Source organism: Trichosurus vulpecula, chromosome 3 (assembly GCF_011100635.1).
Source record: "Trichosurus vulpecula isolate mTriVul1 chromosome 3, mTriVul1.pri, whole genome shotgun sequence".
Classification (NCBI taxonomy): Eukaryota; Metazoa; Chordata; class Mammalia; order Diprotodontia; family Phalangeridae; genus Trichosurus; species Trichosurus vulpecula.
Genome location: NC_050575.1, coordinates 97,499,254 through 97,512,620, shown reverse-complemented (window position 1 = coordinate 97,512,620; position 13,367 = coordinate 97,499,254). Strand labels below are relative to the sequence as shown.

The 13,367-nt window shown below is 45.9% G+C and overlaps 1 protein-coding gene across 1 annotated transcript in view; it reads left to right on the top strand.

Annotated features, from left to right (window-relative positions):
• The first annotated feature begins 1,915 nt into the window (after nucleotides 1-1,915).
• RASGEF1C (RasGEF domain family member 1C) overlaps nucleotides 1,916-13,367 on the top strand; it is a 77,758-nt gene continuing 66,306 nt past the window's right edge. Inside the window, exons 1-3 of the mRNA XM_036752441.1 lie at nucleotides 1,916-2,086; nucleotides 5,342-5,464; nucleotides 8,685-8,822. Of these exons, the coding sequence (XP_036608336.1) occupies nucleotides 1,916-2,086; nucleotides 5,342-5,464; nucleotides 8,685-8,822 (432 nt within the window). The remainder of the gene's footprint in view (nucleotides 2,087-5,341; nucleotides 5,465-8,684; nucleotides 8,823-13,367) is intronic.

Genomic DNA, 13,367 nt, shown 5'->3' with positions numbered 1-13,367 from the left:
GTGCTCTGGGGGCTTCAGAGGAAGAGGAGATCTGATCTAGTGGAGAGGTAGGTAAGAGAAGGTAAGAAATTCTTTCCAAAAGCAGAGAATCCAGTTAAGCTCCTACTATGTGCTAGATACTGTGCTAGGCACTAGGGGATACAGGGACAAAAATGAATGCAGTCCCTGTCCTCAAGGTCCTGGTGGTACCAGCTCTTGGTTCAAGGAAGGGAGGGGAGTGAACTGGACCTTGTAAGCTCTGGGGAGGGACCACAGAATCTGTAGCTAGTTTAGAGAGATCATCTAGGTATTGCTTCCAATGGACTGATCAATGGCGATCGACCTGCTGAGGAGCCCCACTGTGGGGAATGCGATTCATTGTTGAGCAGATGTCTATTTGTGTTGGAGCCTGTGTGAGAGGAAAGAAAGGAAGGAATCGAGGAAAGAAAGGAAGGAAGCAAGAAAAGAAAGAAGAGATAGGTACATAGATAGATAGATAGATAGATAGATAGATAGATAGATAGATGTCCTTGGACATAGAACTTGAGGCTGAGGGTCACTTCTTTTTCATTTGTGGGGGGAGAGTCTGGTAAATCAAATGGAGAGCAGAATCACAGGCTTTTATACATGAATGATGTCCAGTTTTCACTGGCTAGTGCATGGTGTAGGAAGGGTGAGGACAAATGATTGGCAAGATAGCTTGTAGGTAGGTAGAACGTGGATGACATTGAATGCCAAATAGAAAAATTGGGATTGTTAAACTCTGTATGTGTTGAGCAGGGTGGGGAGGGATGGAAGGGTTTTGAGCAGTGGGGGAGGGGGACAGGATTAGAGGAGAGAAGGTAGAGTTCAGTGAAGGCTAAGATCAATATGGGTTGGACTAGTTGGAGAAGACAGGTATGAAATTCTCCACCTAACTAGGTTGTGTCAGGGCAAGTAAGTATTCCTAGCAGCTTCTTTCTTGGGGTAATATTTAAAAATCATCAAGAGATATATCAAATTGCTTACTGTCTCAGGGAGGAGAGAAGAGACGGGGGGAGGGAAAAAATTTGGAAGTCAAAATTTTATTTAAAAATGAATGTTGAAATTTGTTTTTACATGTAACTGGAAAAAATAAATTACTATTTAAAAGAAAAAACAGTTATCAGATGTTCCCATAAGCCCACTCATTCCGTCTTACTTCCTTACATTTTTCTTTGCAGTTACTATATGGGAAATGGGCCCGTGGTTAGTCCTAGATCTGTGTTTGCAGCAGTAGATTCAAAACCGAAAGCAAGGACTGTGTAAGATAATAGATTCTCAGTCCCCTACGTAGGAGATCAGCGTCCCAAACCACCTGTTCCTCTTCTCCCCTGCAAATATGCTTTGGGCTAACGCTGCCCTGTGGGGAATAGCGCAGTATAATGTACGGAGTGGATGGGCTTGCAGTTGCAAAGATCTGAGTTTGAATCTTTGCTCAGGCGCTTATGAGCCGTGCGACCCTCGATGAGGGATTTAACTCCTTTTAGCCTCAGGTTCCTCATCTGTAATGGGGATAATAATAGCACCTACCTCACAGGGTTGTTTGGAGATCACACGATATCATATGTACAACTTGCGTTACAAACCTTAAAGAGGCTCGCCATTTTTTCAGTCGTGTCTGACCCTTTGCGACCCCATTTGGGGTTTTCTGGGCAAAGCTACTGGAGGGGTTTGCCACTTCCTTTGCCAGCACATTTTACAGATGAGGAAACTGAGGCAAAGAGGGTTAAGTGACTTGCCCAGGGTCACACAGTTAGTGTCTAAGGTCAGATTTGAACTCAGGTCTTTCTGACTCCAGGCACGGTGCTCTGTCCACTGCACAAACCTTAAAACGCCATATTGGTCTGAGTTATTATTGTCAGTGTCGTCTCAGAGCCCTTCTTCTAACGCACCTGCCTTGGTGTTTCAGGAAGGTATGCCCCAGACGCTGAGTAGCACAAGCATGGTGACTCCCTGCGGCTTCAGCCCCCACCTTCCTTCGTCCGGGGAGCAAGGAGGGCTGATCTTTCAGGACGGAAACCTGAGCTCAGCGACGCTCGACGCTCTGATCCAGCACCTCATCCCCACCACGGACTACTACCCGGAAGTGAGTGACCAGCTGAGCCAGAAGTGTGGTGACGGACACCTACACACACACACACACACACACACACACACACATACACTCGCCCGCACACACACACGTATACACACATACACGCACATATACACATACATACACACTGTGCGCACACGCACATACACACGTACACAGTACACATACATGTACACACACATACACATGCATGCACACACACACACACATACACACACACACAGAGCAAGTTTTGAGGGAATGGGGAAAAGGATTTTGCATTGCCTGTATCAGAGTTAGAGAACAGAAAGAGGGGTAGGGAGTGCCACACAGACTGCTCAAATTGGCGCATTGCGGGGACTATTTTGTGTGTGTGTGTTGAGCAAAAAGGGAGCATTTACTTCCTGGGCCAGTGAGCTCATGAATATTGTATGCTGGACACCTGGATGTTAGGATCAAACATCACATGTTTAGAGCTGGAAAGGACCTCGAAGGCCAAGTAGTCCAATCCCCTCTTTTTACAAATGAGGAAACTGAGTCCCAAGGTCAAGTGATTTGCTCTTGATCACACAGGTAATAAAGTATCAGAAAAGGCATCAGAGCCTGGCTAAGCCCCAAGTTAGCTTCATTCTTGTAACTATTATGCTTATCCAGAAGGGGTGTGTGTGTGTGTGTGTGTGTGTGTGTTGAGATTTAATACCAGTGAACTAGCCAATTCAGAAAGATCACCATTAATCACTCATCCTTTCCCTGCGAATAACAATAATTAATAAAAATGATGATAAATTATATTTATATAGTGCTTTACAGTTACAAAGTGCTTAATATAAATGAATTATAATTAATTATGTGTAATTAATGTATATAATTAATGTAAATTATCTCATTTCAGCCTCATGCTAGCCCCGTGAGGTAGGTATTATCTCCATCTTGCAGATGAGGGGTTAAGTAACTTCAGAGGCAGAAACTAAAGCTGGGTTTTCCTGCCTCCAAGTCAGGCACCCAGCCCACTAGGTCAAGTAAAATGTTGTCGTTCAGTCATTTCAGTTGTGTCTGACTCTTCACGACCCTCTTTGGGGTCTTTCTTGGCAAAGATACTGGAGTGGTTTGCCATTTCCTTTTCCTTTTATATATGAGGAAACTGATGCAAACTGGGTTAACTGACTTGCCCAGGGTCACACGGCTAGTAAGTGTCTGAGGGCAGATTTGAATTCAGGAATATGAATCTTTCTGACTCCGGGCCTGGCATTCTAACCATTCAACCCAGCTGCCCAGTATAGTGATGTGCCTGGGAAAATAGTAAAGGGCCCCCTGTGGGGCCTCATGAAGGTCCCTTAACTTTTCTTGTTCTCATCTGAGGAGTAAAAATTTTAGATTAGATGGCTCTCTCAGGTCCATTCCAGATCTAAAGTTAATTAATTCTATACTTGTATCAGGCTTCCCATCCGAATTAACATGGAGGCCAAAGCTGCAGCAGAGAGGGCTAACCATGCCAGGTAGCATGACAATGGATAAATATTGAACTTGGAATCAGGAATCTTACCTGGTCCACTTGCTAGCTTCGTGGCCTTGGGTGAATCGCTTAACTTCTCTTGCTTCAGTTCCTTCATCCGTAAAATGAGGAAGTCATATATGATGGTGTCTAAGGTCTCTTCCAACCCTAGGTCTGTGAGCCTATGGTTTTAATCAATGTAAGGCTGCAAAGGACACAGCAGACCGGGACAAATCATGTAGGCTGTGACATTTGAGGTGCTTCTGGAGCTTCTACATCAGCTTTCCCCCAGCAGGTTCATCAATGGAAAACAAGTGTGCGCAAACTCATTCCAACCAGAGGCTGTTTGGGGGTGTCCCCTAAACCAGTATCTAGAGGATCATCCTCTCCAAGCAGGAGAGGAAGGGAGGGTTTGGGGACTAGGGTAAGAAATCTCAGTAAAAATTAAAAATCAGCCCATTTTAGTGATAAACAAGAAGGATTAGGAAAACCTACTTAGCTCTGAGAATTCACACTTGGGCCAAACAGGCACATTTGGGCAATGTTCTGTGGGATGATGCCCGTGAGACCTTATGCAAGAGCAATCAGTCTGTGAGGGAGCTAGAACATATGTTGCTATCTCCATTTCGTAGATGAGGAACCTGAGGGGCTAAAGAGGGGAAAGTATCATAAATTCAGTCAACCAGAAAGTGTTTACTTGGCATTTACTATGTGCCAGGCTCTATGCTAAGTGCTGGATGTGCAAAGAGTGGTCAAAATAGTCTCTGTACTCATGGGACCTCACATTATAATGGGAGAGGGGATAATAGATCCAGACTCAGTAGATGGGAGGTGATCTGACAGGGGAAGGTACTAGCAGCTGAGGGAACTGGGAAATGCCTCCTGCATGAGGTGGGATTTTAGCTAAGACTTGAAGGAATCTAGGGAAACCAAGGCAGAAGTGAGGAGCTGGAAAGGACCTCAGGTTATGTAGTCCAGGTCTTCACAACCCCATGTGGGATCGCAAAAATTTGGCAACACTAAAAGGGTTTTGAACACACAATGACCAAAAATTAATTAAAAATCAAACATATAATGAATCCAAGGTGTTTCTGGCAATGCTTTCCCATGTTGCATTGTGCAACTTCACTGCAGCCTTGGTTCTGAACACAAAGCACGTGCACTTTGTATGGTGCATACCCTCAGGCTGCAAAAGGCTGCAGACACACAAAAAGGGGTGGAGAGTGGAAAAAGCTTAAGTAACCCTGATTAGTCCATCCTTTCCATTTTAAAGATGAGGAAACTAATGCCCGAAGAGGTTAAATTACCTGCTTCTGGTTATACAGATAGTAAGTGGCAAAGCTAAGATCTGAACCCAGCTCCTCTGACACCAAATTCAGTGCTCATCCCACAGTATCACACTGCCTCTCTCACATGACTTATCTTGGGTCACATAGTGAATCAGTAGCAGAGCTAGGAGGAGAATCCAGCTCAACAGGTCGCCAGACTGGTGCTCTCTTCCCTGCACTGCATTATGGGAATCCTGCAGGAGTGTGATACTTAGCTTTGTAGGGAAGAAAAGGCAAGAAGTGGAGTCCCTTGGCCAATTTGACATGGTGAGGGGTGGGAAGAAGGAGAATCTAGGCATCCCTCACTCTGGTCTTCTATTGGCTGAAGGGAGCAGAGTTGAAGTAAGAAGGGGAATCAAGAGAAGGGAGAAGTAAAGGTAGAAAATAAATCTTCCCCTTCCCAAGTGAGTTGCCTGCCTATCACTGTGCCTTTCTGTCCCTCCCCAGAAAGCCTACATCTTTACCTTTCTGCTGAGCTCCAGACTCTTCATCGAGCCCCATGAGCTCTTGGCCCGAGTCTGTCACCAATGCATTGAACAGCAGAGACTGGATGAACCTGTGCTGGACAAGGTGAGCTGGTCTGGGGGCTAGCCTGGGCTCTACGCAAGCTCAGGAAGCATTTGAAGCTAGGATGGAAGCCTCTATTACATATGAGTTATAGCAGCGGGATGCCTGCAATTTATTTTCTCTTGCAAGTAGGATGGATTGCAAAATCACAGAACTAGGCAGTTGGACAAGACCTAAGGGTCCTCTAGTTAAGCCCACAAAAACCAGCTGGCGATCCTTCCTCCTGGCTCCAGGTGCTTTCATTCCTGAGAAAGGGGCTCTCCCAGCCCAGAGAGGAGTATGTTGGCCCCCAGGGGCTCCCTTCCCCATCCTTCCTCTCCAAGCTGGTTTCCTTCAGGCTGAGATATTAGGCTTACTCTGCCTGACCCCAAAAGGGTGGACTAGGAACAGTGGATCAAAGGGCCAGAGAAGCAGACATCGTTTCAATCAAAGGAAGAAATTCCCAACAATTAGAGCTATACAAAAGTACAATAAGCTAGATGTCAGGAGAGGATGAATATTTTTAAGTTGGGTGGCCACTTATTGGGAATCACAGAATCCTAGGATTTTTTTTAGCTTGAAGGGCACTCCTTAGCTCTCTTGTCCAACTCCTACCTTATTAAAAAAACCTTCTCAACAACACGCCCAGGAAGCGACTGTTGAGCCGTGCCTTCAAGCCAGACTTCCAGTTGTAGGGAGCCAACAGCTTCAGGACACATTCCATTCCAATTGGGATAGGGCTCATTTTTACCTCTAACACCCCACCTCTATTTTTCCACTTGGTCACTCCAACCCTCTGCTCCTGGCTCTGCCTTCTAGGGCCATGCAGAACCAGGCTAATGGCTCTTTCATGTAAAGGTCTGCCACATTCTGGAAGAACCATTATTAAGTCTACTCTGAGACTTCCTCTCTCCTGCATAAATGTCCCCAGCTTCTCCAAATGATCCTAATGTAATATTAAGCCAAGGCCCATCACTTCCTGGTTGCTCTTTTCTGAATGCTATCAGCATTCTTTTTTTTAAATTGTGACCCCCAGAACTGAACACCAGTCTCCTGATACAGTGGGAGCAAGACAGAATACAGGGTAATTTTTGCCTTCCTATGCTCAGAAGCCCTTTCTCTCACTGAGAACCACATTTTGGCTGCCCCATCACACTATCTCTATTGAGTTCGTAGTCCTCTAAAACCCTCAGACCTTTTTCACACAAACTGCTTCCCAGCCGTGTCTTCCTCATCCTCATAAAGTTGGACTTTTTAAAATTTCTGCTCAGAGATAGGCCAGATGTGATGACCTCTGAGGTTCCTCTTAACCCTGAGATTCTGTGATTTTATAATTGGTCCTAAGCATTTGACCACAGGAGTATTCACCCTCGCCCCTTAATTCTTGACGTGTGTGGAAGCTACAGAAGTCACAACCAAACTCTACACAAATCTCATTTCTGAGGCGCTAAGAGCAATCCAGACACGTGCTTCACAGCCTGCTCTTTCATCTCCTCTGAAGCCCCGGCCTGGCTTTCAAAAGGTCACTTGGGTTCTCCAAGGAACTAATTAAAGAGTTGTTTAGTGGGTGAGACCAGAGCACACCATGACCAGCAGCAGCAGTATCGGGGGCGGCAGCAGCGTGACGTGGGCCCGTGCTCCCTTCTGCTCACTCGTGTGTCATCAAAGGGCCTGTAAAGGAGGGGGCACACTGACCGGTGCTGAAATGCCAAGACCTTGTATTTGAAATCAGAAGACCGAGGTTTGAAGCCTGGCTCTGACGCTAGCCATGTGACTTTGGATAAGCCACATGAACCTTATAGTGCCTCAGCTTCCTCGTCCATAAAATGGAGATGATACTGGTAATGATCACAACTATAATGATGGTGATGATGATGGTGGTGATGACAACAGTGATGAGAGGCAGTATGGCACAGTGGAGAGAGACAGCCTTGGAGTCAGGAAGAGCTGGGTTTGAGCCCTGCCTCTGCCGCATAGTAGCTTTGTGATGCTGGTCAAGTCATTTGACTTGTCAGTGCCCTGGGTAACTCTCTGCAGAACACTGTAGGAAGGAGTTTCCATACTAGGAGTTCCCTATGCTAATGAAATCATAGGTCTGGACTAGGGGAAAAAACTGACCTTTCTATTGTACTCTAAATCTTACAGAAATGCTTTACACACTCATTTGATCTTTACAACACACCTGTAACATAAGAGCTATAGGTATTATCCCCATTTTAAAGATGAAGAAATAAAGGCTGAGAAAGGTTAAATTATTTGTCCATGGTCACAAAGAGACTAGGCATCCAAGTTGGGATTCGAACCCAGGTTTTCCTGCTTTCAAGACCCATAGTTAATTGTTACAGAGATGAAATCACATAGCAGACATAAAGCACTTGTTAAACCCCAGTTCTTTGGTCATATCAATCGTCATCCTCACCCCGCCCCACCCGCAGCCTTGGGGTGCTCTGGCTACGGTCTGGGGATTGCCAGGAGAGGTGTGTCATCAGATGCTCCTGAGCCACAGGGAGGTCTGCAGTGGCTGGACATTTGTTTGGAATCCAGTGAAATTGTGGCCTCCCTGGCTTTGTGCAAACTCTTAGGCAGATTTCAAGGGCATTCAGCCTCAGCTCCTGCTTCCTTTCTTGCTGGCACTGTCCTGGCCTCCTTTCCCAGCCTGTGTCTCCAGTGAGCCCAGGGAACGCCACCTGCCCAGGCTCGGGGCTCCCCACGGGTGACGCTGCTGGTCCCAGACCGCCTTTGTCTAGTGCACAGGGGTTGGAGGACCTGCTTTCAGATACACAATAATCCTTCCAACTGCTTCCCATCACAGAGGGCTTCCCTTTGGCAGAGAATAAGGAAAAGAAAGGGTAATAGGGACTCTCACCCAAAGGAGTGTCTGGCCTCTTTGCTAGAAGCCCACCGGAAGCCATTTGTAACTCAGGGTTCACAGAGACACCTTCTTTTTTTTGAGGGGGGAAGGCAAGGCAATTGGGATTAAGTGACTTGCCCAAGGTCACACAGCTAGTAAGTGTGTCAAGTGTCTGAGCCACATTTGAACTCAGGTCCTCCTGACTCCAGGGCTGGTGCTGTGCTCACTGCGCCACCCAGCTGCCCCAGAGTCACCTTCTTTCAAGGTCATTTTCATGGGGGACAGAGGAGGGGGAGAAATGGAAGGAGGGCGTGAAACAAACAGCCACGGCCTGTTACCTTGCACAGTAGGGAGGTCTCGATTCCTATTTACCCCCTCATGTTTATGTTTTAGGCCCGAGTCCGAAAATTTGGTCCCAAGCTCCTGCAGCTGTTGGCAGAGTGGACAGAAACATTCCCCTATGACTTTCAGGAAGAGAAGATGGTTGGCCACCTGAAGGACATGATTCGCCGAATTGCACCCTGTGATGAGGTGAGGCCCTTGGCAGGGAGGGGCTGACTTCATGTTCTTTCTGACTTTTGTATCCCTGGCCCCATCCCCACCAGCTGTGGTTTACTTCATTCCCATAGTCTGTCCTTTAAAAAAACAATTTCAGTTCAATTCAGTGGCATCATATTGCAAGAGGGGAAGGTGGGGGATTGACTTGTGATTCCATTGGTGCAAGGAACTTTTGCTGAGGAAATAGCCTCTGCCAACACACCTGGTCAATGTTCTGTAACTTACCGTCTTAGAGAGTTACCTATTGTTTATCCAGGGTCACACAGCCAAAATGGGTCAGACAAAACTTGAACCCAGATCCTCTTACTCCAAGTCTGCTATGGAAAGCTTCTCTCTATCCGCATTTTACAGATGAAGAAACTGAGACTCAGAGACTCATGTGACTTCCTGAGATCTCTCTCAAGGCTACTAGGCATTAGAATCGGTATCAAATCCAGAACTCTTGCCACTACACCACACTTCCTCTGAGGATGGAATGTTGGCTTGAGTCCTAGTGGAGATAGGAGGTTTAGATAATACTGAGTCATAGTCTGGTACTCATAGTCTGGTAAGGGAATAAGACAAAACATGGTCTGTATGAGTAAAATATAGACCAACCTGTGAGGTGCGTGAGGTGTGAGGATCAAGGCCAAGAAGGCCGCTTCCAGTTGGGAGAATGGGAACCAGACAAGGCTTCATGGAAGAGATGGCATTTGAGTTGGCATCTAACAAACTGTCAGTCCCACGTCCCCCACCTGTGGGTCCTCTCATTTCCATTTTCCATGCTTCCTTTTCCCTCCTTCCCTTCCCTTTGGGGTCAGATTTGTCACTTTCTCCGGCTCTAATCACCAGCTGTCATCCACCTATGAATGTCCTATGAGCATCTCAAATCAACATGTCCAAAATGGAACTCCTTACCTTCCCCATTAAACTCAGGCTTCTCCTTAACTTCCTTGTTTCTGTGCTGTTCACACCCTCGGAGTCACCCTCACCTCTTCACTCTCCTTTACATGCCCAGAGCCAATGAGTTGCCAAGTCTTGCCCATTCTACCTCCACAATGTCTTTGACATCTATTCCCTTCTCTCCATTCACACAACTGCCACTTTAGTCCAAGGCCTGTGCCACCTCTTGCCTGGACTGTTTCAATAGCCTACCATCATCCGCTGTCTCCACTCCGCAGTCCATCTTCTTCTCAGCTGCCAAATGGATATTCCTAAAACATAGGCCTGAGCGTGTTACTCCCCTGCTCAGGAAGCTCCCATCACTCCCTTTTGTCGCTAGGATGAAATACAAACTCCTCTGTTTGACTAAGTAAGCCCTTCCCAAACTGACTCCAACTTCTCTTTCTAGGATGATCACAGATTATTCCATCTCATGCTGGCCTACTTGCTTTGGTGCAGAATATTAGATCTCTTGCTTCCATGCCTTTGCAAAACCTATCCCCTCTTTTTCCCTGCTTGCCATTATCTTTTGGAATTCATAGCTTCCTCCAAGATCCAACTCAAAGGCTGCCTCTTCTAAGATGCCCTTTCTGTTTCCCCTAGTTGTTAGGGTTCCTCACTCCCCAAAACACTCTGTACATATTTTATATTACTTATCAGAGTATAAAACAGCTAGGTGGCACAGTGGATAGAACACCAGACCTGGAGGAAGACCTGAGTTCCAATCTGGCCTCAGATACTTACTAGCCGTGTGACCCTAGGCAAGTCACTTCACCCTTTTGCCTCAGTTTCCTCATCTGTAAAATGAGCTGGAGAAGGAAATGGCAAACCACTCCAATATCTTTGCCAAGAAAACCTCAAATGGGGTCATGAAGAGTTCATGTCCACACTCCGAAGGGGCCTTCAACATCCTTTTTCCCCTTGTCCAGAGCTCAGCTGAATATCAAAGAGAACAAATGCACTTTGCCTTTTGGATACTCAGGCTTTTGCTAGTCTCAAGCAGTTCTTGACTGAACAACATATACAACTGAACAGCAACAACAAATCTGTATATACATTGTTTTCCTCCAGTAGAACATAAGCTGCTTGAGGGTAGGGACCGGTTTTTATCTTTGTCTTTCTATCCACAATACCTAGCATGTTGTCGCTGTCACTGTTCAGTCATTTCAATCATGCTCAACTCTTCCTGACCCCATTTGAGGTTTTCTTGGCAAAGATACTGGAGTTGTCTGCCATTTCCTTTTCCAGCTCATTTTTACAGATGAGGAAACTGAGGCCAACAGAGTGAAGTGACTTGCCCAGGGTCACACAGCCAGTAAGTATCTGAGGCCAGATTGAAGCCAGAAGATGAGTCTTCCTGACCCACCACCCAGCTGTCAGTAGACACTTAATAAATACTGTTGTTGAGTTGAATATACCTGAGAAATGCTTGAGATTAGCAAAAGGATGAGTATCCAAAAGGCAAAATGCATCTGTTCTCTTTGATATTCAACTGAGCTCTAGACAAGAGGAAAGAAGGTGCTAAAGGCCCCTTCAGAGTGTGGAGTGCTGGTCTGAGGTCTGGCTCCACAGTGGGAGTCTGTCATTTCCCCTGCCCCTTGCAGCCATGTGGCCAGGGCAAGAAAACAGGGAAGAACAGCTGGTGGTAACCTCTGTGGATTAGGCCTGGTCAGAGCCCTTGGCTCTAAAATCCACACGTTTCTACCTCAGGGACACCTGGGAGGGATAGGAGATCAGGATGTATAATGGGATTCATCTCACTTGCCTTCTCAATGACTGGAGGAGGGGCTGGAGGGAGGGACAAAATTTGGACCTGAAAATAATTGTTTTTTTCAAAAGAAAGTAAAAATAAAGCTAAAAAAATAATTTCCAGGTAATATTAGAAAAAGAGGGTTCAGAATATATGGATGCCATGATTTCCTTACTCACTTGACCAAGGAGACTGGTCTATGCTTCATTAAATGAAAAGATTGGCCTTATACTTGACCTTGACGCTTTTCACAAGTATGGATAAACAGCGCTGTTGTCCTGCTTCTCAAGGGGGCCACTTGCTGGACCAGAGTCAAGGGACCTCCATACACGGTGAGACGATTTGGAGGGTTCTAGGGGGAAGTGGATGGGATTTAAGGTTGAGTGTATGAGTATGGATGAACTATGGAAACAAAACATCCCACAGTCACCACTGCTGCCTCTCACTGTGAATGGTGGAAGAGGTACAGAGGAAAATGCCATCAAAGCTTCTTATCCCATTGCATCAGGTTGGTTCCATAGGATTATACATCATCAGTATGTTAGCCACAGTTGTAAGATGAAAGAAGTCTGGCTGGGCCACCAAACCTGGTTTAGGAAAGAAGCACATATTTCAGCCAGCTTTTCCTTGCTTTTGGTGCCGGTGTATTCTGGCCAAACTAGCTCATTTTTTTTTATAACAGTCACAGTGCAGTGTTCAAATGAGATTGCTTTGATAAAGCACTTACCACAATGCCCGGCACATAGTAGGTGCTTAATAAATGCTTGTTCCCTTCCCTGGGATGTTCAAGATGGGGGAAGTGAAGGGAAGGTAAAGGTCCAAGAAATCTTTGGCTGCTTGGCAAAAGTAAGGAATTCTCCCTCACCCCCGACTTCAGTTTTGGTGTCCGAGTGACTCCTGTACCTCTGGGGAAGGCAGTCCCAGGCTTGTATAAAGCCTATCTTTTCCCAGCTATTTTGTGTGGTCCTAGGTCAGGCACAAGGCAACTCTAGAGCCAGGGCACAGGGCTTATGTAAGAAAGATTTAAGTGATAATGACATACATCCTCATAAAGTCAGCTTGAGAGCTAGCTGCATGTCTGACCTTCCATGGCTGCTACCTCTCTCCTTTTTCACTGAGGCAGATTGCACAGTGGAAGACGTCTTCAGTACACAAGAGAGCTTATCATCCTCCATGAATTTTCCAGGGATAAATAAAGGTTTGGGTTTACAGCTCAGCCACCTCATGCCATGTTGTTACCTTTCATCTTGAAGACAAATGTTGATGGATGTAGACAGAAGCTTAAAAATCCACATTGGCGGCCATCTCTCTCTCTCTCTCTCTCTCTCTGCTCATTCTGTCTTCTCAGAATTTCTGCCTTTATCCTCTTGCCGTCACCTTCTATTCTTTCTCCTCTACATCAAACTTTCCTGTGGACAGTTCTACTTACATCACAGGCACACAATGTTTCTGGATCTCCCTATGCTCCAGAGACTGCTACACATTTTATCACTACCTTGATTAATATCATGTCATTGGGATCCAGGAATGGACCAGATACAGAACGTGATACATTTCTGTCCTGGTTTGACTGATGCCAGGGTGATTCCTATTGAAGGCCACAGGATCAATGAGCTGGAACATGTGCTCATTTTGTGTCCCATTAAATTCGGATCATAAACATCAAGGATGAACATGAAACCGTTGGGGATTGGCAGCTTTTAAAGGGTTTTTCTTTTATTACCCCCTCCCCAGCTACCATTCCAACTAAATGGAGGTTTCCAAATGACAAAATTGAGTTTGCTGTGGGAAAAGTATGCTCTATAGAAAAGAGATTTCTGTGTAAATGTCCCTGATTCAGAAGAAGG